This window comes from Crocuta crocuta, unplaced genomic scaffold (assembly GCF_008692635.1).
Source record: "Crocuta crocuta isolate KB4526 unplaced genomic scaffold, BGI_CrCroc_1.0 scaffold431, whole genome shotgun sequence".
NCBI lineage: Eukaryota > Metazoa > Chordata > Mammalia > Carnivora > Hyaenidae > Crocuta > Crocuta crocuta.
Genome location: NW_027528859.1, coordinates 3469924 through 3494121, shown reverse-complemented (window position 1 = coordinate 3494121; position 24198 = coordinate 3469924). Strand labels below are relative to the sequence as shown.

The 24198-nt window shown below is 42.8% G+C and overlaps 1 protein-coding gene across 1 annotated transcript in view; it reads left to right on the top strand.

The window, feature by feature from the left end:
• Positions 1-24198, top strand: part of FRMPD1 (FERM and PDZ domain containing 1) — a 51566-nt gene that overhangs the window by 12809 nt on the left and 14559 nt on the right. Inside the window, exons 2-7 of the mRNA XM_077756072.1 lie at positions 2244-2401; positions 3281-3383; positions 6227-6272; positions 15224-15331; positions 19146-19241; positions 23630-23755. Of these exons, the coding sequence (XP_077612198.1) occupies positions 2244-2401; positions 3281-3383; positions 6227-6272; positions 15224-15331; positions 19146-19241; positions 23630-23755 (637 nt within the window). The remainder of the gene's footprint in view (positions 1-2243; positions 2402-3280; positions 3384-6226; positions 6273-15223; positions 15332-19145; positions 19242-23629; positions 23756-24198) is intronic.

The window sequence follows — 24198 nt, the reverse complement described above, 5'->3', positions numbered from 1 at the left end:
AATTTTTGACTGTTCTATTAAATCTATTTATTTTTTAAGAAATTATTATTTTTATTTATTTTATTACAATTTTTTTTAATGTTTATTTATTTTTGAGAGAGAGACAGAGTATGAGCGGGGGAGGGGTAGAAAGAGAGGGAGACAGAGAATCCAAAGCAGACTCCAGGCTCTGAGCTATTAGCACAGAGCCTGATGCGGGACTCAAACCTACAAACTGTGAGATCATGACCTGAGCTGAAGACAGATACTTAACCAATAGAGCCACCCAGGCGCCCCAGTATTTTTATTTTTTAATATTTAGTCTTTCCAACCAGGAATCCAGCATAATTTTAGCCCAATCCTTGTGTCTTCCTTTAATACATCAGCTTATTAAGAATGCCTAGCACCTAGGGGTGCCAGGCTGGCTCAGTTGGTGGAGTGTACGACTCTCGATCTTGGGGTTGTGGGTTTGAGCCCCATGTTGGGTCATAGAAATTACTTAAAAATAAAATCTTAAAAAAAAAAGAATGCGTAGCACCTAATATACATCCAACTAATCTGTTTTAATGAGTTATTGAGTGCTTTTTGAAGCTGTGTTTTTTTTATCCTGCAACTCCACTCACCTTACTTTTTTAGCACCAGCAATTCTCTTTGTTGATCATTTTGTAGGTATAATATCATCATCTGTTTAAAAACAAGCAATACTTTCCATTTCCTGTGCTTATTATGCTTCTAACTGTTCTTCTCTGATAATGATTACAGTTGTTTCTCTCGTGATATTAAATGGGAGTAGTGTCTAGGCTATCCTTCCTGTTGGTTTTTTAAAAGCACCTAAGTGTTGATTTTTGGCTCTCAGTATAGTATATTATTATTTGGAAAGGCTCTATCATAGCTTTAAAGCTTTTTTTTTTTTTTAAATCAGGAATAGCTATGGGCTTTATTCACTATTCATTTATTCACTATACATTTCCAGTTTTCTGTTCCTTCCCTGTCGTTAGGTCTGTCTGCTGGCACTTCTCAGTGTTACCCATGTAACAGGTGCTTGCCTAGAAGAAATCCTCTCTTTGCTTCTAAGCTGTGGGGGGTCAGGTCATCATCTGTTCAGACAGCCTAAATCAGCTCTAAGCTGGGGTTCAAGGAGCTCCTTGATGGATAATGTGCATGAGGCTTTGTACTTGGGGTGTCACATGCATTTTGGCTCCACGAAGTCATTTTTTTATATTTCCTGATCCTCGTTGAAGTTTGAGATCATTATAAATGACAGGTGATTTTCAGATAAGCGAGGTCTTGTTGCATTAGACAGAGTTCCTGACAGTGTTTGGTAAATGGATGAGAATAAATGATAGGGCTTAACTGCAGAGCCCCAGGAGAACTGTCACTCCTCCATATTTCTGTTGTTTATTAACAATAATAATCACCTCATCCCGTCACCATTTGACCTTCCTCAGAGAGAACCGCTGACTCTCAGCGGGGAAAAAAATCATTTGCCACAGACCTAGGAGAAACAGTTCATGACTTGGTTTGTGGTTTTGAGAGTGACAAAATACAGCTTTCAACTTAAGTTGCTTTTAGATGTATAGAGAACATACATGTTTTTAAAGATTACTGTAGAGGGAGTCCAAAGACTAGCTGGCAGTTCCTACTGGAATCCTCATAGTTTACAAAGTTGAAAGGGAAGTGAAATTTATCTTAACACTAAAAAGAAAAAAAATATCACCAAAGAAACCATCCATCTATCAGTTAGTCAGCCTCCGATGTCCAGACTGAACAGCACCTCGTTCAAGTTCACAGTCGCTGTTTTTCCTCTTCGGCACCTCTGCTGAAGCACTGCCTCCTTCCGGGAATGCCTGTCCATGCATCTAGGCATCCGCCCACTCAGCAGCAGCCATTGAATGTCTTCCATGTGCTGGGCTCTGGGCTGCTACATACACCCTCAACACCTCTCAAGGCGCAGCTCCAAGGCCCCCTCTTGTAGGTAGCAAATGCTTTCCTGATCCCCTCTTCCACAGTTAAAGCTGCTCTCCCCTTCTCTGGGTGCCCATAGCATGTCATGACTTCTCTTTTAGAGGCTGCCGCTGTTTTCCACTGGGTGTTTGTATCTCCTGTATTTGTGCCTGATCTCTGTCAAGGGGAGAGCTGGGGTCTGCTCAGTTCTGCATCCTCCTCGTCCAGGATGCCTAGGGCTGTCCCAGATTGTGACCACCTCCTAGAATCCACCCCCGCTTTTTTTTTTTTTTTTTTAAATAAAATGCTTTCTCTTCCAGGACTAAAGTTGATACAGCTGATGGGCCTCCTGGGATCACAATCCAGACCCTCACCCCTATGAAACACACAGTAAAAATAGACAAAGACGCCCTCCTCCAGGACTATGGATTCCACATTTCCGAGAGCGTTCCCCTCACAGTCGTGTCTGTCACAGCAGGTAGGGGCCAACTGGGAAACAAGAAAGGAGTTTGGCTTCTCGGGGTGGGGAGAAGTAGTCCTGGATCTCGTCCCATCTCTCCGTCCTAGAATGTAATTTTGAAAATGCTACTCCAGGAAGTTAGAAAGGGCACATCTAACTCTGACCTAATTCTGTCTAGAGGCTTGTACCTTCCTTTGGTGCGGGGAGGCAGGAAGCCGCAAGTGCACTTGCTGATCTGAGCTTCCAGGCTCCTGCTGGCCCTCAGCCAGGGTTTTGCCCACCGTGGCTTCCTGGCCAGTCCCAGGGCAGTGACAGTATTTGGATCAGCGGGCCCTTCTCTCTGAAACCCTGCGTGCTCCGGGCTGGAGAGTTTCTGGCCAGAGAGTAATAGAAATTATTGATTTGTTTTCACTTGAGTCTTTGTAAAATATAGGCTGTATCAGGGTGAAGAAGAGCAGGCTGGAAATATCTGATGTTTGTTTTCATACATCAGCTATGTATTGATGTGAGATTTGGGACTAGTTAAAATCTACTAATTTTGGTTTACACATACATAGTCTCTCTCTCTCTCTCTCTCTCTCTCACACACACACACACACACACACACACACACACACACAGAGTTCTTTAGAGGTGAATGTAATAGATTCACTTGCCAATGCTGTTGATTTAGGGTGTTTCTGCTAGTTTTCTTTCCCAGGACAGTCTCCTAATATCCCTTGAAGTTGATGGTGGTAGGTATATTATCCACATTTTGTAAATAGGAAAACAGAGTCACGTGAGCCCAAAGCTGGCCAAGGGGTTGGGAGGCATGGGGAATGAGCTGGTGCCCCAGGGACTGGACCAACCGGCCATTCAGCTGGTCTGAACACCAATTACTTCTTCTTTGTCCAACAGGAGGTTCTGCTCACGGCAAGCTTTTCCCCGGTGATCAGATCCTCCAAATGAACAACGAGTCTGCCGAAAGTCTTTCCTATGAACGAGCAGCCGATATACTGAGGTACTAAATTGCCTCCGTTATTCCCAGAGTCACACTGATTATCACAGAGCAAAGATGGGCAACAGGAATGACATAATTGATCTCCGCGTGGTTTTAGTAGGGACCAGTCTTCTTCAAAGTGGCAGTAGCTGCCACGTTTTAGAATTCGATTACTGTGTGCTCCCCTTCATCTGCCTCAAGAAGCGATGGGGAGGCACAAGGTGCTGTATTTATGAACTCCCTGTTATGCTAGATGCTGTGCTGGGCACTGCAGGGAATGTAGTTATGAGTAATACATGGACGCTACTCCATAAGGATTTCTAGGGCTGTTGTGACATATGCCAAAGATTGAATTGAATTGATGCTAAACCTGTCAGATCCTCTTTAACCCTTTTGATAAATATTCTTAAAAGCTCTTGCACGCACAGCTTAGTTGGCATATACGTCATTTCGCTGACCTGGCCACTGTCACCTTCTACCTGGTGGCGTTGTGACTTGCGTAAGTGCCTCACTCCCTGCCTGGGCCGTGGTCTCCCTTCAGAGCAGGCACACCGTGACTACTCAGTTGAACAAGCAAAGGTAGTTAGCACCAATTGCTGACCCCGGTTTTAAGACAGAGGAACGCAAGTGACAGAAGTGGAGAGGGCTCACAGACATTTTATAGGCACCTACAGGCTTTGTCTTTCAAATTTTTCAACACTGTTTTGATGACTTTAATATAATCGTAAGAAATGAGAAATAGAGTTCCATGAAAGCCACCTTGAAGATAGTAGATTATACCTTTTGTGTGAATGATTTTTGGGTGGTTTTCATTTCTCAAGGCATGTCATGTACAGCACACACTGAATAATAGGTAAGAGTCAGAAAGCAAGAGTAAGAGAAAATGAAAATGCAGGAAGCACATAGTCTTACTGTAGAGAGACAGGCATGAACAGCTTAGGATTTATAGAGAATCCGTCAAAGTTGTAGAACATAGAAGCCTTTCAACCAAGCCCAGTATTGCTTCAGGATGACCGGAGCATAAATTGAGTCAGTGGGGCAGCCAGGAAAGGATTTGATGATTTCATTCCTAAAATATGACATATGATTATGGAAATCATGAAGTGTGTTTTCCCAGTTATTGGGTCATCTTCTCAAAGATGATCAATGCCAGCAAATTAAGTTTAGATGATCAGTGATACTAATATTTCCTCCAGGCTAGATCACACTCTGACTAACAAGCAAAATTATTCTCAAACTAAAGCGGTAGACTGGAATTTGGGTGGTTGGGTCACACTGAACCTAGTCTGTTTACCGGGCACCTTCTCTGGGCAAGGATCCTCATTTCCCAGACACCTGCAGGCTGGTAATGTGAAAGTGACTCAGGCTCACCCCTGTGACGTTGAGGACAGACAGCACATCAAGAGCATAGGAAAGGGGTCATAAAAGCTACAGATTCCTCCAACTTGTGGGGAGCTTGCGGTCTGAGAAAACAGAGGCTTCCAGAAGTAATTCACTGTACCTTTAATGCGGGGTAGAATTTGGCCCTGAAAGGTGGATGGAGGTGGAAGGCAATCCAGGCAAAGAAGTGATAAGCAGGAATTACTGGGTGAGGAATGGGGGTGGGGATGCTGAGCAGGTCAGTTTGCCTAAGGCACCAGGTGCCTAAAGGAAGCTTCTGGAAAGCAAAGCCCACAAGGTGGAGGGTCTCCAGTGCTGATGCAGTAAGTTCAGGTGTTCCTCTCTTCCTGGAAGGGCGAGCCCTTGAGGACCTCTCAGCAGGGATGTAACCTGATGTGTGCCATGCATCTGTGCTCCCTGCCATACAGCGAGTGTGGGAATCCCAGGACTGCTTTATTTTTTAGCTTAGTTCCCAGTGTCATTGCCACTTATAAAGGGAAAAATCCAAGCAAAACATGGCACAACAAAATCTCTCTAATCCCCCAAATAATCTGTGAGCACTTGGACCTTGGTTCTTTGTAGATTATCGTGGGAAAGGCCTGCTCTTATGGAAAATGGAAACAAGGCAATCCCCAGACATGTAGGAACCGCAGGTTAATTTTACACATTTGAGGAAGCAACACACCAGCAGCAATTGGCCTAAATGTTCATATTGCAAGAAGTCAAATGAAATCATTTTGCAGAAGGCTTCTTTATGTAGCAATGGCAAAGAAAAAGGAAAATATGAATTGATTTTTCAGTTCTGTCCTCTAATAGAAAATGAAAGTTAGGCTGTTGTCTGGTTGACTTTTATCAATTTTAGAATCTAAGAGATAATAATAAGACAGAAATGTCTAGTATCTTGATATATGATTCGGCTCATAACACTGACCTCGTGTACCCAAACACCACAAACTGGTTGGCTTTTATCTGATTTATGTGAAATACACATTCATTCACTCAATTTTAGTGAAATGTTTAGCCTAAGTTGTTTGAAATAACAACCTGAGTTATCTGTGTTATTGCTATGTTTTCTCTTAACAGTTTTTTTTTTTTTGACATAAACCTAGCTAGTGGTCGTACCAACTGTATGAGTTCCCCATCATGTAGACTAAATCAAACCTAAGTGGCTTAATTAAGTGGCTGCAGGTATAGACTAGATGGTAGAGGCGGGTATCTGAAGATTCCCTCAAGGCGAGAGGGACATTCTGGGACAGCTTAAGTTCGTTTGCAGATCACTGCAAACATCTTTCTCAATGTTGCTGAGCCAAACGAGCTGAGGCAAAAAGAGCGCTTTGTAATTCTGCCAGTCTTTTTGAACTTGGTGTGCGCGTACACACATGCACGCTCTCTCACACACACACACACACACACACACACACACACACACACACACAGCACCCAGAATGAGGAAATGTTTTATCTTTATTGTCTTTTTTTTCCAGGGAAGCTGAAGACTCTCTCTCAATCACAGTTGTTCGCTGCACATCGGTAAATCTCTTTCTGTGTCCCGTTAGTTTTACCCTTCTCAGCCCCAAGATCCCAACCCACAGTGGGATATCCCTCAGAGAATGAACAGGGAAGGCAAATGACAGAAGGGACAGTGGCCGGGCAGTGAGTGGGCAGGCACTCGATGTTGCCTGAAGACAGCCGACGCATCAGTGTTATGGAGGAAAGAGATATGGGTCCAGGTTTCCAGAATCTGTGGTCCAGCTAAGGAGACAGATCCATGATTACGCAAAGTGGAATGATGACAAGTGCACCAAACTACAAGTTTCAAGATAAGTTTGTGCATTTCGACTTTGGGCAAGCTGTTAAGTTTCAGTTGGTATTTTTGTAAAACAGTGGTGATGACGATAATTGTCTTGTTTCTCTAATGCATTGATATGAGGACAAGTGAGGTGTTGGATGTGAAAATGTCTCATCAGCTCTGAGGCTCGTCACAAGGCAAGGGGTGGCATAGACAGGGGACCGGAAGGAAGTGGTAATCTAAATACCACAGGCCAAGGAGCTCTTTATATGTGACAGGAAGAATATATAATCAAGTCATAAGAGGAAGAACTACCAAGGAGGAAAAGTTGACAGAAAATCTCATTCTGAGAGACTTCAATATATACCTCTTAGCCTTGGCCACAGAAAGACCAAAAAAAAAAAGGGGGGGGGGGTACGAGGGATTTCAATAATGCATTTAATTATCTAACCTAATTGACCACATACTATGCTATCAAAGAAACTCAATAAATTCCCCAAATAACAAACTATATATCTCTTTTCCAGAATATAATAAAATAGAAATTAATAACTATGAAAAACTTAATTAAAACTATCCAACCATTCAGAAATAAAAATGCAATCTCCCAAGTCAAACAGGAAAGCAAAACTACCATTCTAGACTAGTTAGGAGGAAAAAAAAGTTTTGTTTATTTATTTTTGAGAGAGAGAGAGAGCGTGCACACAAGATGGGAGGGGGAAGGGCAGAGAGAGAGAGGGAGACGCAGAATCCAAAGCAGGCGTCTTTGAGCCTGTTAGCACAGAGCCTGACAAGGGACTCACACCCACAAACTGTGAGATCATAACCTGAGCCAAAGTTGGATGCTCAACTGTCTGAGCCACCCAGGCACCCCAGTTAGAAGAAAATTTAAAACTGGAAGTCTGCTTTTAACAATTTATGTGCAGCTGAAACTATACTCAGGGTAAAATTTGTAGCCTTAGGTGATTTTATGATTTAGTAAGGAACTAGGTCAAGTGAAAATTCAGTGCAAGAAGTTGGAAGAAAAGACTAATAAAATAAACATAAAGCAGAATAAAGAAAATGACAAAAATTAAAATCTACATGAGACTTTGGGAAACAAAAATTGTAAATTCGGTAAGTAAATCCAAGGGCTAGTTTGTTAAGGGAAAAAATAAGAAAAAAGGAAAACTTTAAAGAAAAGAAATAGATGGGCCCAATGTGAAGAAAACTAGAATATTATGAAGAATGTAAAAAAAATTTTAACATAAAAAGAGATGCATACCATGTTCTTTGATGAGAAGACTATTGTGAATACATTGGTTATTCTCATATTAATGTGTATTCTTAATGTGAATTCAAATTCCCAGTGGGACTTGTAGTTGGATTTTGACAGTTTATCAAAGTGAGACACATCACGAAAATCTTTTTATAGATGCAGAAAATGCATCTGACAGAATACAGCATCCTTTCTTGATAAAAACACTCAAGAAAGTAGGGTTAGAAGTAACATACTTCAACATCATAAAAGCCATATATGAAAGGCCCACGGCTAATATCATCCTCAATGGGGAAAAACTGAGAACTTTCCCCCTAAGGTCAGCAACATGACAGGGATGCCAGCTCTCATCAGTGTTGTTCAACATAGTACTGGAAGTCCTAGCCTCAGCAGTCAGACAACAAAAAGAAATAAAGGCATCCAAAATGGCAAAGAAGTCAGACTTTTACTCTTTGCAGATGACATGATACTCTACATGGAAAACCCAAAGGATTCCACCAAAAACCACTAAAACTGATACATGAATTCAGCAAAGTTGCAGAATCAGTTGCATTTCTACCCACCAATAATGAAGCAGCAGAAAGAGAAATCAAGGAATCAGTCCCATTTACAATTGCACTTAAAAACCATAAGACACCTAGGAGTAAACCTATCCAAAGAGGTAAAAGATCTATAAGCTGAAAACCATAGAAAGCTTATGAAAGAAACTGAAGAAGACACAAAGAAATGGAGAAACAGTCCATGCTCATGGATTAGAAGAAGAAATATTGTTAAAATGTCAATACTACCCAAAGTAATCTACACATTCAGTGCAATTGCTATCAAAATAACCCCAGCATTCTTCACAGAGCTAGAACAAACGATCCCAAAATTTGTATGGAACCAGAAAAGACTCCAAGTAGCCAAAGTAATGGTGAAAAAGAAAACCGAAGCTGAAAGCATCACAATTCCAGACTTTAAGCTGTATTATAAAGCAGTAATCATCAAGACAGTATGGTACTGGCACAAAAACAGACACATAGATCAATGGAACAGAATAAAGAACCCAGAAATGGACCCACAAATGTATAGCAAATCTTTGACAAAGCAGGAAAGAGTACCCAATGGAAAAAAAGACTGTCTCTTTAACAAACGGTGCTGGGAAAACTGGACAACAACATGCAGAAGAATGACACTTCACCATTTTTTATACTATACACAAAAATAAATTCAAAATGAGTAAAAGACTTAAATGTGAGGCAGGAAACCATCAAAAGCCTAGAGGAGAACACAGGCAGCTACCTCTTTGAGCTCAGCAGTAACAATTTCTTACTAGACACGTCTCCAAAGGCAAGGGAAACAAAAGCAAAAATGAACTATTAGGACCTCATCAAGATAAAAAGCTCTGTTACAGTGAAGAAAATAATCAGCAAAACTAAAAGGCAACTGACAGAATGGGAAAAGATATTTGCAAATGACATATCAGATAAAGAGTATCTAAAATCAATAAAGAACTTATTAAACTCAATACCCCCAGAAAACAAACAATCCATTGCAGAAATGGGCAGAAGACATGAATAGACACTTTTCCAAAGAAGACATCAAGATGGCTGACACAAGAAAAGATGCTCAACATCACTCATCATCAGAGTAAAACAAATCAAAACCACAATGAGGTACCACCTCACACCTGTCAGAATGGCTAAAATTAACAACTCAGGACATGATGTTGGCAAGGATGCGAAGAGAGGGGAACCGTTTTGCACTATTGGTGGGAATGTGAACTGGTGTAGCCACTCTGGAGAACAGTATGGAGGTTCCTCAAAAAGTTAAAAATAGAACTATCTATGACCCAGCAATTGCACTACTAGTTATTTATCCAGAGGATACAAAAATGCTGATTGGGTGGCACATGCACCCCAATGTTTATAAAAGCCCTATCAACAATAGCCAAATTATAGGAAGAGCCCAAATATCCATCCACTAGTGAATGGATAAGGAAGATGTGGTATAAGGGTACCTGGGTGATTCAGCTGGTTAAGTAAGCATCTGATTCTTGATTTCAGCTCAGGTCATGATCTCACAGTTTATGAGTTTGAACCCTGTGTCAGGCTCCACACTGTCAGCATAGAGCCTGCTTTGGATCTTCTCTCTCCCTATCCCTCTCTCTCTCTCAAAATAGATAAATTAACTTAAGGGGCACCTGGGTGGCTCAGTCGGTTGAGCATCCGACTTTGGCTCAGGTCATGATCTCATGGTTTGTGAGTTCAAATCCCACATCAGGCTCTGTGCTAACAGCTCGGAGCCTGGAGCCTGTTTCAGATTCTGTGTCTCCCTCTCTCTCTGCCCCCACCCCACTCATACTCTGTCTCTCTGTCTCAAAAATGAATAAATATTAAAAACTAAATAAATTTTAAAAGATGTATGTATGTGTATGTGTATATGTACACACCAATATGGAATATTGGAATACTACTCACCAATCAAAAAGAATGAAATCTTTCCATTTGCAACAACATGGATAGAACTAGGGTGTATTTATCCTAAGCAAAATAAGTCAGTTAGAGAAAGACAAATATCATATGATTTCACTCATATGTAGAATTTAAGATGAACATAGAGGAAGGGAAGGAAAGATAAGATAAAAACAGAGAGGGAGGCAGATCATAAGAGACACTTAAATTACAGAGAACAAACTGAGGGTTACTGGAAGGGAATGAGTGGGAGGATGGGATAAATGGGTGATGGGCATTAAGGGGGGCACTTGCTGGGATAAGCACAGGGTGTTATATGTAACTGATGAATCACTGGGTTCTGCTCTTGAAACTAATACTACACTTTATGTTAACTAACTTGAATCTAAATAAATAAATATATTTTTAGAAAGTAATGGGGATGGCCTTGCTGTACTGGATTTTAAAACTAATAAAGCTAAATAATTAAAACAGTATGATATTGATAAAATGTCGGATATATCAGTGTAATCAAATAGAAAGTCCTAGAATAGGTATTGATATAAGGATTTCATATGTGATAAGTATGGTATCCCGAATCAGTGGGCGAAAAGATGATCATTCACGAAATCACACTAGGACATTTCTTAAAGTATTTGAAAAGAATAAAGTTTCATGTCATACCATTTGATGTAATAATAATTAAATATAAAAAACCACAGAAATGTAGACAATATGGTGGAGTGTCTATCTGGTCATAGGTTGTAGAATGAATTCCTAAGTATATGGGGAGTGAGAGGAAGCTCAATGGAACAGCTATTTGATTATGTGAAAAAAAGTAAATTTCTAAGGCCCCAAAAACTAAAAAGCAAAGAAATTGTGGTCTTTTCTCATTTTTGACAAGCGTTATCTTTTATTTTTATTTCTTAGAATAGGGATAAAGCCACCTAAAAAGGATTAAGATGTTTGCCATAAATATGACAGACCAAGTGCTTTTGTGAACAAATAAATGGAGATTCTTCTAAACAGAATTTGTCTATGAAATAATGTGAAACCAATGTATTAAAATAAAATACACTGAAAGCTAATCTGTATAAATGGTTGTACAGGTGTTAAGAGATTCTTTTTATTTAGCTGATTAGCATCTCAATGGAGAGCATCTTAATTAGATTTTTTTCCTGCTGTTTTCAAGAAATGAAATCAAAAGATAACACTTGTTAAGTAAATAAGGAAATAGAGGGGTGCCTGGGTGACTCAGTCCGTTAAGCATTCTACTTCAGTTCAGGTCCTGATTTCACATTCGTGAGATTGAGTCCCACATCAGGCTTTGTGCTGACAGCTCAGAGCCTGGAGCTCCTTCAGATTCTGTGTCTCCCTCTTTCTGTGCCTCTACCTCTCGAAAATAAATAAAACATTAAAAAATTAAAAAAGAAAAAGAAGGATATAGATTGTACTTGTATCCTCTTAAAAATGGAGTGTAGAGAGAGGGAAATTAATGTGTTCCAGTACCACTCCTGAGACTCCCACGAGGTTCCCAGGAAGAAGAGGACTGTTGTGCTCCAGAGGTTCTGCAGGGAAATCTGACATTAGCCCATGCCCTGAGAAATGCACTGAGTATTGTCTGGCCCACTCAGGCTTCTCACCAGGAGGTATGATCACAAGACAAATGATTGTATATGTCTTCAGCAAGGATGCTCATCTTTGCCATAGCGGATTCTTAAAAAAAGTACACTGAAAGTACACTGGATTCTTAGAGTTCTCAAATAAATGGCTTGAAGTTGATTAGGAATTATAAAATCCAAAGTTGGGGCATGGCTGGCTGGCTTAGTCGGTGGTACATGCAACTCTTGATCTTGGATTGTGAGTTTGAGCCCCACATTGGGTGTAGAGATTACTTTAAAAATCTTTAGAAAAATAAATAAAAGTCAAAGTTGGAATATTAATTACTGCTTCTCTAAGACATAGAATGTTTGGGGGAGGGGTGCCTGGGTGATTCAGTCAGTTGAGTGTCTGACTCTTCATTTTGGTTCTGGTCATGACCTTACAATTTTTGAGTTTGAGCCCTGAGTCAGGCTTAGCTCTGACAGTGTGGACCCTGGTTGGGATTCTCTCTCTCCCTTTCTATGACAGAGTGTGTATTCTTTCTTAAAGCAGCTAATTTTCATGGTTGGGTGGTTCCAAATGTGAGTGAGAGAGGCCTTTCTTCCCTGTGACTACCCCCCACTAGTGTTAGTCAGGACAAGTCTATCTTGTAAGAAAAAAATCAGAAAGATTTGGAATTGTGGCCTTCTCTTATCCAGCCTAAACAGTGTTTCAACTCTTCATCGTAAGATGCTTCTCTGTATTCTCACTTCTCTGATAGCTTTCTACACAGATTGCAGTTTTCATGGTGGCCTTCCCAAATGGTGACACCCAGAAAGGAATACAGCTCCACCTAGGGTCAACTGGTGAGGGTACCCAGGGAACAGACTTTACTTCCAACATGTACCAAATACACTTGTGAAGCCCAAGGTTGGGTTAAGATTTTAGTAGGCCCGGTCACATTCTTGGCTTGGGTGAACCTTATGGTTGACCAAACACTGAAACTGGTTTTCAAATGAATAGCTTCCAAGCCCCCATCCCATGCTGTGCAATTGATTTTTTTGGTCCTCAGTGCCACACTTCATGTCAATCCCTGTCAAATCATGTTGCTTTGGCCCACCGTTCTGGCACACTGAGATTTTATAGTCAAGGAATTACGGAACTGAAAGGCATATTTGTACAGGGATCCACCTCTTTTCACGCCTTCCTGACTTCCTCCATTACCCAGCCAGTTGATTTCCTTTTCTGATCCAGCTCTGGGCCTTTCTCTTGCAGGACTGCTGTCTCCAAGGTGAGAGATAATAGCGGTTGTTCCACCCCCCCACCCCCACCATGGATTCTTTTTCTCTCTGCATCTCTCTCAGTTCTGCCCCTGATTTCTCATTCCTTTGAATCTTAGGGTAGTGATGGTTGTACCTGTCACTTTAACCCCTCACTTTACTCTGTTCCCTTCAGCTCTTGACAGCACTGCCCTCTTACACCCTCTTATGTTTGTTCTTAGTGATTTTTTGGCCTCTGGCCCATAGCTGCCCCTGCTTCTCAAGTTTCCCATATACCTTTTTTAGATTCCATTTCTTTACCTTTCCTCCCAAACTTCTGCTGCCTGAGATCTGATAACACCTTGTAGCTCTGTTTCATTCACAGATTTGGTAAGTACAGTTTCTGTGACTTCATTCAAGGCATTGCTAAACATCATTGATGGAGACTGAGCCACAGGGAGCCCAAGTTGCTTAGTTAAAAATCAGGACAATTTTGAGAACACGTCAATTAGGTTTGAATCCTCCTAATGGCTCTGCATCTGGCCTTCTCTACAGGGGGATTATAGGAGACCTTATCAAACACTTTGCAAGAATGAAGGAATACTACTGTATCCACAGGACCCTGCCTTATCAATCTGGAATCCCATCTTCAAAAGAAAAATGAACTTGGTTGGCTCTGACTTATTCTTGGTAACGCTATATTGGCTGTTAGTGATCAATGACCAAAAAGCTCTCTGACCACCTCTTATCTTGGATTCTGCCAGGAAATAATAACAAGCTTACCAATATGTGTTTTCCTTAATCTTCCATGTTCATTTTCTGGGAACTTTGATAATTAACCATCTTCAATCTCCTAATATTTCTTCTGTTTTCTCTTTTGTGAATGATGCCAAGTCTCCCAGCCCTTAGATTCACTGGTACAGGTTTCTTGAACTCACTCAAAGAAGTCTGATAGTTTTATCACCAATTTTGGGTTGTAACTTTCTTTTTCCCCTTACTTCTTCTATCTCTTCTGATTGGAAAATCATTCTGTTTGAAGAAGAAAGCAAATCAAGGTTAAGTAATTTCTGGAGTTGTGGGATTACCACACAGGTGTACCTCTTCCCTGGGAAACTGCTATTTCCCCTTCTCCTTTTACTAAATTTTTAAAAAAGCAAACTATATATTTGAGATACTGAATCATAGTCATGAACCCTGTTATGCCAAGGCTCTAGTTACCTGTAAGATCAAATTTCAGGGTCACTTCTTCACTTCATGCGCTTAATGGCATTGGTCTGTTGATACCTGAGGCACTGTGCATTGTTTCCAGTAGTTTCTCTGATTGCTGTTATATATCTTTTCCCTCAGCTACACAATATGTGGTCCAGAGCTCCATCTTGAAACTCTTAACACATGTAAACATTCTAGGGCCTGGCCTAAAGAACTATCCAGACCAAGGAAACCTAGCATACCAGGCTAGGAATAACACAGCAAGATTCCATCCTGGAACATCACATCCCCTTGGTCTAGGTCATGCAAGTGGTTGTTCATTGTGTCACAATTTAACCTGATACAGTCTAGGCCAGGGACTTCATTACATACTCATACCAACCTGTGATGACTCTTTCTACCTCTGGGGGAAGAGGGCACCACCCTAAAGACGAGAAGAGCAAAGAGGGGCCAAGAATAAATCACAAGGGTCAGAGTGTCAGGGAGCCCTGGAGGTTTTTGGATCCAACTCTCACATTGTACCTAGGAAGACTAAAGACCAAAGAGGAGTGATAACTTGGCCAAAGTCACACAGAGTTATTTTGTTTTATTTTACACACACACACACAACTGGTCTTCTTCCATAAGAATTTGTGTTTGAGTTGGGTCTCATAATCGTTGAGTAGCAGAACTTGGGTCTTCTTGTTCACAGGTCATTTCTTGTCTTTGCCAAACACAACCATTTTGCCACCATATTGAATCTTCAACTGTTCTCAGACATATACGAACATTGTCTGGGTTGGGATCCATAGATTTTATGAAAAGAGTTCTTTGGTGAGATGTTGTCTTTCTCTGTTGGTTTTCAGGGAGTCCTCAACAGCTGTCAGGGGTTTTGCTTTTGTTTTAAGAAATGAGATGTGTAATGGCTTTTACAAAAGTCCCGTTCTAAAATGTGTCACATTGATGTTTTGCAGGGAGTCCCCAAGTCATCCTTCCTGACTGAAGAGAAGAGAGCTAGGCTAAAGACCAACCCTGTGAAGGTGCACTTTGCTGAGGAAGTGCTTGTCAGTGGACATAGCCAGGTGCGTCACTGGTTAGGGGGTTGAAATTCCTCTGCATGAAGCTGGTGAGCCACCTCCTGGAACCTCCTTGAAACTCTGGAATCTTGCAGCCCAGAGAGGATACCAAGGGAGTGCAGTGGGTTTGCTAGAGGTTCTGAGCACCCTCAGTAAGATGTCTGCAGACCCCAGACAGGGAAAGCCAGGGAGAGAAGCACTGGGTGTGGCTTTCTTTTGTTCTGTGACTTCATTCTCTTGCACATGAAACTTCAACAGATTGCAGATGCTAATTCACTTTGAACTTCAAACTTAGTGTTCCCTCTAAAGGTGATATATTGACAGTAGTGATGATAGTGGTGGGGTCTGGTTTCTTTTCCTCCAAGAGCCCATTATGTGTTGAACTTCTATTATGTGAATCTAAACTTTTTGGATACATAATCCTTAGTCATCACAATACCCTGCAAGGGAGGTATTTTAACATAAGAAGAAGCAGAAGTTGAGAGAGTTTAAGACAATTAACCTCTGAGATCACATAGCCAAGAAAATATAAGAGCCCAGGTCTATGTGACTTCAGTCCTTTAATTTTCCACTGTAACATACTGTCCAGTCCTTTTTGATATGGAGAGATCCAGGATTGTGGAGGACAAATTTGTAAAAGGAAAGTATTGGTGGAGTTTGATGTTTTTAAACATCAAATGTGGCCTGCTGGATATGACTCATTTATTCATAGTTTTTACATTTTCTTCCCCATAGTCTGAAACTATTGCCATTCTGAATTCAGCAATGAATATTAGCCTTTGAAACTTTCAAATCAGAGCTTGTCCTTATCTGGTCTCCCCATAGAGACCTCCACGTAGAGAGGCGTGGCCATTTTAATAAAGGGTCCAGGTGATCTGGTTCACCTCTGCAGAACCCTTATTTTCTACCTTGCCTTCGATGTAACAGACCACACCTTCATTGGACCTGAGAGTGGAAGGTGGATTTGTTCATGAAGGGGCCAGTGGGAGGCCTCATGTGTTAGAAAAGACCTGAGATCCTGTCACTCAACCATCGTTGTGTCTCTGTGTGTCTGTGTTTGTGGTAATGGACTGAACCTCTCTAGCAAATTAAATTTAGATTCAGTGTGTGTGTTTTAAGAGTAATCCACAGTGACGAGAAGTAGGGGCTAGAGCCAGTTCACTGGACAGGTAGAGAATAAAGGTGGTACAGATGTGAACATGATCACCTGGATCCTGTGTTTTTGTGTTTTTTTTAACGTTTTATTTATTTCTGAGAGAGAGAGAGAGAGAGAGTGAGCAGGGGAGAGACGAAGAGAGAGAGAGGTACAGAAGTTGAAACAGGCTCTAGGCTCTGAGCTAGCTGTCAGCACAGAGCCCAACTTGGGGCTCGAACCCATGAACCGTGAGGTCATAACCTGAGCTGAAGTCAGACGCTTAACCGACTGAGCCACCCAGGAGCCCCTGGATCCTATGTTAAAATGGCTCCCATTCCCCCTGCTCACTGGTGTTGTGAGAAGACCAGGTACCGGCAGGTTTTGACCCGACCTGGCTACAAACACTGGCTCAGAGTTTTGTTAAGGGTGGGAGTTTAGAGAAAGAGGGTTCTATAAGGGTGTCTCTGGGGAGACTTGCGGGTCAGAGCGCCAAGTCTCTGTATCTGGCCACATAAGACAGGCAGCAAAACCAGTGACAGTTCATCACTGTGACCTACCTACTCATCTTTTCAAATGGGTAAAAAATGATGAAATCGGTTGTTGACCTTTCCTCCTGAAAGCAGGATAAGATCCCAGAAAATTTTTAAATAGTAAGCTAACATTTGCAAAATGCTTACCTTTGCTAACAGTTAAAGGAATGCAAAGGGAGATGTTAAGGAGTGTCACTTTATACTTAGTAACTGAGCACAAATAAAGAAAAAAAATGGAAGGCCTGATGAAGAGAAAGTAGCCACAGTCATGCACTAACTGGTAGCTTTGTACATTGATTTTGTCTTTTTTGTGTGGGGGAAGAAACAAAGCATGATGAATGCCCTAAAAAGTGGGTGAAGAATCACATTCCTATTAATTGAGTCTATAAAATAATTTAATTGAAAACCCATGTGTTTAAAGATATCTATAGTATTGATATTTAAAATAGAAAAATATTAGGGGCATCTGGTGGCTCAGTCGGTTAAGTGACTTCAGCTCAGGTCATGATTTCATGGTCCAATCTGTGGGTTCAAGCCCCATGTCGGGCTCTGAGCCGACAGCTCAGAGCCTGGAGCCTGTTTGGGATTCTGTGTCTCCCCCCCTCTCTCTGCCCCTTCCCCCGTCATGCTCCGTCTCTCCCTCTCAAAAATAAATAAACATTAAAAAGAAATAAAATAGAAAATAGAAAAAAATGGAAAAGAATGTTAAGTGTCTAGGGCTGAGCAATGGTTTAATCAATTCTGATATTTCAAATCGATAGAAGATTGTAAGTCCATTAAAATGACAAACACTAACCCTACATTAAAAAGTGTATAGGAAATACGTGTCGAGTAAAAAGTGAAAATAGAAACTGTGCATGCTCTATTACTCAGCTCTCTAAAACTGATTTATAGGTATAGATAAACACTGAAAGGAACCTTAGAGAAAAGTAAATGGTGGTAGTTATGTGATGCTGTTATGGAGGTATTTTTTTTTATAAGTTCCAAAGAATAAAATCCTAAGGAAGAAGTTTTGAGAAATCCAAAGACGAAGGTCATCCTAAACACCCAAAAGCAGAGACGTGGACCACAGAGCAAGCAGTTTGAAATCCCTCCTCCCTCATTGTGAGACAGCACAGGGATCTGAACCCAGCCCCTTTTCCTCCATAAAAATACTGTGTCTTTTTTAAAGTTACAGAGACTGATGAGTCTGAGTCTTCTCCAAAAGATTCAGGTGCCCTTATATTTAGAAGATAACTAAATTCTCCTCTGAAGCAGACTGTTAGGTTTTTAGGATTGTTTTGTTTTGCAAAAAGATGATAAGCTTCTCTACCCAGGTGGGCTTTATACCCAAACTCTTTGCAGAGATTAGACCTGGGGACAATTTTAGCTCAAATCTTAGGGACTCTAGAACTGCTTGCTCTCTGATTCTGGAAGGACACCAACCCCAAGGACCCTTTTTATTTACAGCTAAACACTCAGAGGTTTTTGTGAGCATTAGCTAGCCCTGGGGGGATTTTCGAAGCCCAAAGTGACTCATTCCCTTGCCTTGCCCCACTCCAGGAATTCTGGCTGGCCTGGGCTTCCTAAACACAGATGAGTCCTGTGTCTCCTTCTCAAAAACAGCCCTCCAGGCATGGCAGAATCCCTTAGGAGACACTGCAAGTCCTGGGTGATGGTTGGGATGGGTGAAGGTGGGAAGCAGCCCTCTGCCCTTAGGTAATGAAGCAGGAAAATGGAGGGGAGGGCTCTGAGGGAGTTTCCCACCCCATTCAGCCCCTTGGCTCCCCCTCCACTTCTGGGAGAATATACATGCTTGTCATCTGACTTATATTAAACTGTATCCCATAAGGCTAGCAACCAAAAATACTGAAGTGGCAGCTGATGGCTGTGACTTCAGGCTCATGCAGTGCCTTCGGAATGCTCTGCTCGTGGCAGGGCTCACTCCTCTCCACCCCCTCACTGACACTTTTAATGAACAGAGCATGCCTGTCTCTGTGGGACATAGGCCTGGTCCATTGGAGAAATCTCCAAATGCCCAGAAGCAGCCCACGTCCTGGTGAGGAGGCTAGGGGGGGCCCTGCTCTCTGCACCAGGCAGGGCCAGGGGACCTGAGGACTCGTCACACCCAGGGGAAAGGAAGGGCCAGTTTCAACACTACTCTTCTGTTTTCTAGGGTAATTCCCTGCTGTGTATGCCCAACGTGCTCAAGCTGTATTTGGAGAATGGACAGACCAAAGCTTTCAAGTTTGAGGCAAACACAACCGTGAAGGTATTAAGAGTAAACCCGAGTCTGTTTCCCGGGGAGAATCTGCTGGCTCCCAGGACCCCTGGGCATCTTGCCCTGAAGCTGTCTTGGTGCTCTTACAACCGTCATGGTCTGGGCACCTGCGATAAGCCAAGCACTGTGTTATCTCATTCGTGTACAACCACCCAGCAAGATGTATTTTTATCACCATCTTTCAGGGGAGGAAACCTGGGATCGGAGGGGTGATGTACCCAAGGACCTATTACAACTTGTAAGCCTTCATCCTTAACCACTGGCTCCCTGCCTTTCGTATGTGACCCCACTTGCTACCCAAAAGACTAGTGCAGCCAAAAACTCAAGCAATATGTTAGAGTGGGCCCAGGAGTCTGCATATTCTGTTCTGGTTGGAAGTCAGTTCAACTTCTATTTGACAGGTTCCTCTGTATGAGGATGGGTAGGAGGAGCTGCTGCGGGGGAGGGCTATACAGATTAGGTAAAGTGTGGTTTTGTCTTCCAGAAGCTTATAGCTTTGTTGAGGAAGGTTGGACATTCAAGGAGCTCGGAGGTCCCTGGCAGATGAAATAAGGGCTGCAGAGAGAGGGACAAGGAAGTACTCTGCACGCAAGAGAAAGAGCTCCTTCTTGTCAGAGAAGGGTTTGCAAAAAAAGCTGGACCTGAGCTGAGCTTTGAAGGGCAACCAAGAATTCAGTAAGGGAAGGTGCGGGCACAACTGTTGTCAGGGGTTGGAGGTACTAATGCAGAGAGCCAGTAAGACAGGCATTGCCCAGGAAGTAGTAATCCATTCAGCGACACTGGACTGCAGGCCATTTTCTTGTAAGAGGAGTGAGAGATGGCAGGCTGGCTGGGGAGGGCATGGAGTGACATTCATAGAGAGTAAGGGAATGGCACAATCGTTTCTGAAGAAAGAGAGTAATGGTGTTAGACCGAGGCTCCAGTGAAGAAGCAAACAAAGGGGGTTCAGGTGGGCAGCTATACACACAGTAGCCAAGACATATGCACTCATGCACACGTACCCTCCCCCCCACCCCATGCACACATACATACACACAGCCAGTGTTCCTCTCTGTCACCTTCCCTTGGCAATTCCTTAGAGCTGCTCCAAATGCCCTGTTCAATTCTTGCCTCAGCATGACTGAGGAGAAGCTGGAGAAAGCCTTTCTGAACCGGGGAAGCCCACACTCAGAGGTGGAAGAGGAGGGGGGAGCAGATTTGTTATGTGTTTACCACAGGTCTGCTTTCCTGGGCATTTCCTTGTATATTGCCTCCTTTAATGCCTCCAGTAACATTATAGAGTAATGAGCGTTTTCCCCATTTTGCATCTGATAACACAGGCCCAAGAGATGCCCAAATTGTCAAGGTCAGTTAGCTCATAACTGGGTTCAAACTTGGTCTGTTTCTGAACCCTGCATTGGAACTTGCCATGCTATCGTTCTGCACCAAAGTTTTGCAAATGAATTAGACAAGGTTTCTACTCCTGTCATCTTTGACCAAAAAACATTGGAATGGAGTGCCTGGGTGGCTCAGCTGGTTAAGCGTCTGACTCTTGATTTCAGCTCAGGTCATGATCTCATGGTTCTTGGGATTGAACCCCCTGTTGGGCTCTGCACCTGACAGCACAGAGCCTGCTCAGGATTCTCTCCCTCCCCTCTCTAAACAAACAAACAAACAAACAAACAAACAAAAAAGAACTGCACTGGAATGGAAGAGAATGATTTATTTAAAATGAATCCCACTTTGGTAGTCAAAAAGACTTTGAGATTATTTATAACAAAAATACACACCACAAGGGAATTAGATCCAAGATGATAGATAGACAGAATTGGGGAAATGAGCAAAGATTTAGCTGGTATAATACTGATTAATTTTACTTTATCTTAGTAACCAAAAATTTAAATCGTTTAGGTCTTTATGACAGAGAGGGGTGAGGGAAGACACAAATCCTGTGGGTCCAAAAAAAACCAAAAACCAAAAAAAAAAAAAGGAAAATTCACTGTCAGTTCATGATTGACTTCTCTTCCTTGCTCCCTTACAAAGAGAAGCAAAGCTCTTACATTAGTAAACCCTCTTTCTCTAAGTCAAGAAAAATAATATGTCATTCGACCCAGTGAGCATTTGTGTGTCGGCAAAGCTGTCAGGGATACAGAAACAAATTCCTCAGCGTCACACCCAAAGGGAGCCTAGAGATGTGGGGTGGGGCTGGAGGGTGGGGAGAGGAGACCTGGGGAGAACTCAGTGTAAACGGAGGCAGGTGCAGTGTGCTCAGGGTCATAACAGTGGGACCTGAAAACAGTGTGGTGAGGCCACGGGGCAGAGAGACCTGCCAGAGGACAGGAAAACCCTTCAGGGAGGCCGACTTGGAAAGATGGACAGACTTTTGACAGGAATAGGCCTCGAGTGGTGTGTGAAGACAGCCTCCCAGGCGGCGGGGAATGGCATCCACAAAGACCCAAAGTTGGGAGCTTTGGACAAGAAGACAGGGCTTGTGAGCAGAGTGCATTGGAAGAGGCAGCAGAAGAGCAAGTGGGAGAAGCGGATTGGCTCCTGATACTGGAGACTGCGAATGTTAAGCTGAGGAGTTTGGATTTGGGCGAGTGGACCATGGGGTGGGGGGTGGGGGTGTCTCTGAATATTCTTGAGCAAGGGAGCATAATCAGCACGCAGCACAAGGTTTAGACAACTTCTGTAAATCAGGGGTCAGCAAACTTTTTCTGTAAAAGGGCAAACAGTAAATACTTTACGTTTTACAGGCTGTAGGGTCTCTGTCACATTTCCTCAGCTCTGCCATTGGAGCCAATGGACATGGCTGTGTTCCCATACAACTTTAATTACAAAACCAAGCTGTGGGCTGGATTTGACCTATGGGCTGTGGTTTGCCGACCTCGGCTCTAGATGCAAGGTGGAGGTCAGATGGAGAGTAGGGTGGTTATTAGGATACCACTCTACAGGGTGGAGAAATATGTGTGCTCAAGCCACAGTAGATGCTGGAGGATGGAGAAGGGGACAGAATCAAGAGACGGGCTCTCCATCAAGGCCAGCGCAAAGCCAGCATTAGCTTAACGTCGAGTTACAGAAGCAGACAGATTATTCAGGACTTAGTCTCACTGATGAGTTATGGCAGGGGGTGGCACAAGCAGAAAGAGGACTCAGACTAGCAGGAAGCATATGAAGTTTTGGCATTTACTAAACCTGAGCTTTTGGCAGGACATCTCTATTGAGTCTGTGATGATTATTTATTCATTGAGTAAAAGTTTATTGAATGTTACTGAATGCCAGGCTTTGGAGATCTAGTGTAGCAGGAGAGAGGCTGAGTTCCTATTCTAAGGAGTTTACCATCTGGTAGGTGAAAGAAGGGAAACAAGAAAACACATTGTAGCAGCTAGCACGTTTTGAACACTTGTCATCGGCTAAGTACTGCTCTAAGTGCCATATAGGGGGAAATTAACACACACAACAACCCCATGAGATAACGGTTAATAATATTACCATTTTACAAATGAAAATACTCAGGCATAGACAGACTAAGGAATTTAACCAGGGACACACAGCTAGTAGTGGTGGTCTGGGTCTAGAACCCAGGCACTTGTGTTTATTATACTGTCTCTTACTAAAGAACATAGCTGTTATTGAAGCAGATATTAAATATTGTTGAGGGAAATCAACAGGACCCTGGGACAGAGATGGAAGGGTCAATCATATTTAGAATCAGTGACCAGAGAAGGCATCTCCAAAGAGTGGGAAACAACCTTGTGAAGGGCAATGGGAAAAGTGTGCCAGGCAGAGGGAACAGCGTGTGTGAATGCCCTGTGGTGGCAAAGACCTTGTGATGACAATTGGCCACCATAGTGAATGAAGGAGAGGAATGTGGCATGGCAACTCTAAAGGCACAGCAGTAATTACATTCCACCCTATCAGCCACTCTGAGACCGAGGCATCATTATCCTTCATTTTACAGGAAGAAACTGAGGTTCAGAAATGTTAGGTTGATTTCCCAGTTGCAGAGTTGGGTAGTGGTGGTTCTCTGTCTGGTTAGCAGTTGAAGATGCAGACTCCAGTGAGAGCATCAATCCAGAGACCTTGAAGAGAGGCATAAGCCCCCAGTGCATGGCTTCAGCCTTCCAATAATCAAGATAGGATGGCTGTATGGGTGTGCTGGAGCCCCGAAGAGAGGTGACCAGTGAGTGTAGGGCCATGAGGGGCGACAAGAAGTCCCCTATGTAGCCTGGGAAGATTCAGCTGCCTAAGTTGGCAGTGGACCCAGCCAGCAGAGGCTTTTTCTTCCCAGCTGCACCAAGGGGCAGAGAGAAGGTCAAGAAGGTCCTCCCTGCTCTGTGCCTGAGCACGAGGGCCAGCCTGCTCTGTGGGTGACCCTTAGGCCTCTCTGTGCCTGGCAGGACATCATCCTCACTGTGAAGGAGAAGCTGTCCATCCGAAGCATGGAGTACTTTGCGCTGGCCCTGGAAGAGCAGTACAACATCTCCCGGCTGCACCTGCTGCACGAGGAGGAACTTATCCAGCAGGTATCCTTGCTCCTTGTGAGGAGAGCTGGGCTGGTCAAGCAGACACCTCAGCTGGAATCTTTGGGATAGGGCTCAGCACATCAGCAGTTTTGATGCACTTTTCATGCCCTCCCTCAGCCTGAGGATAACAGGGCAAGAATCAGGACTGTTTTGCATATGAGGTATTTGGGGTCCCATTTTGCAGATGTGGAGACAGTGACTTAGAAAGATAAGATGACTGGGGCACCTGGGTGACTCAGTCAGTTAAGCGTCTGACTCTTGGTTTCGGCTCCAGTCATGATCTCCCAGTTTGTGAGTTTGAGCCCCACATCGGGCTCTGCATTGACAGTGCAGAGCCTGCTTGGGATTCTCTCTCTCCCTCTCTCTTGACCCCTCCCCCATTCATTCTCTCAGTCTCTCTTGAAATGAATAAACTTTTTTTTTTTTTAAAGGTAAGGTGACTT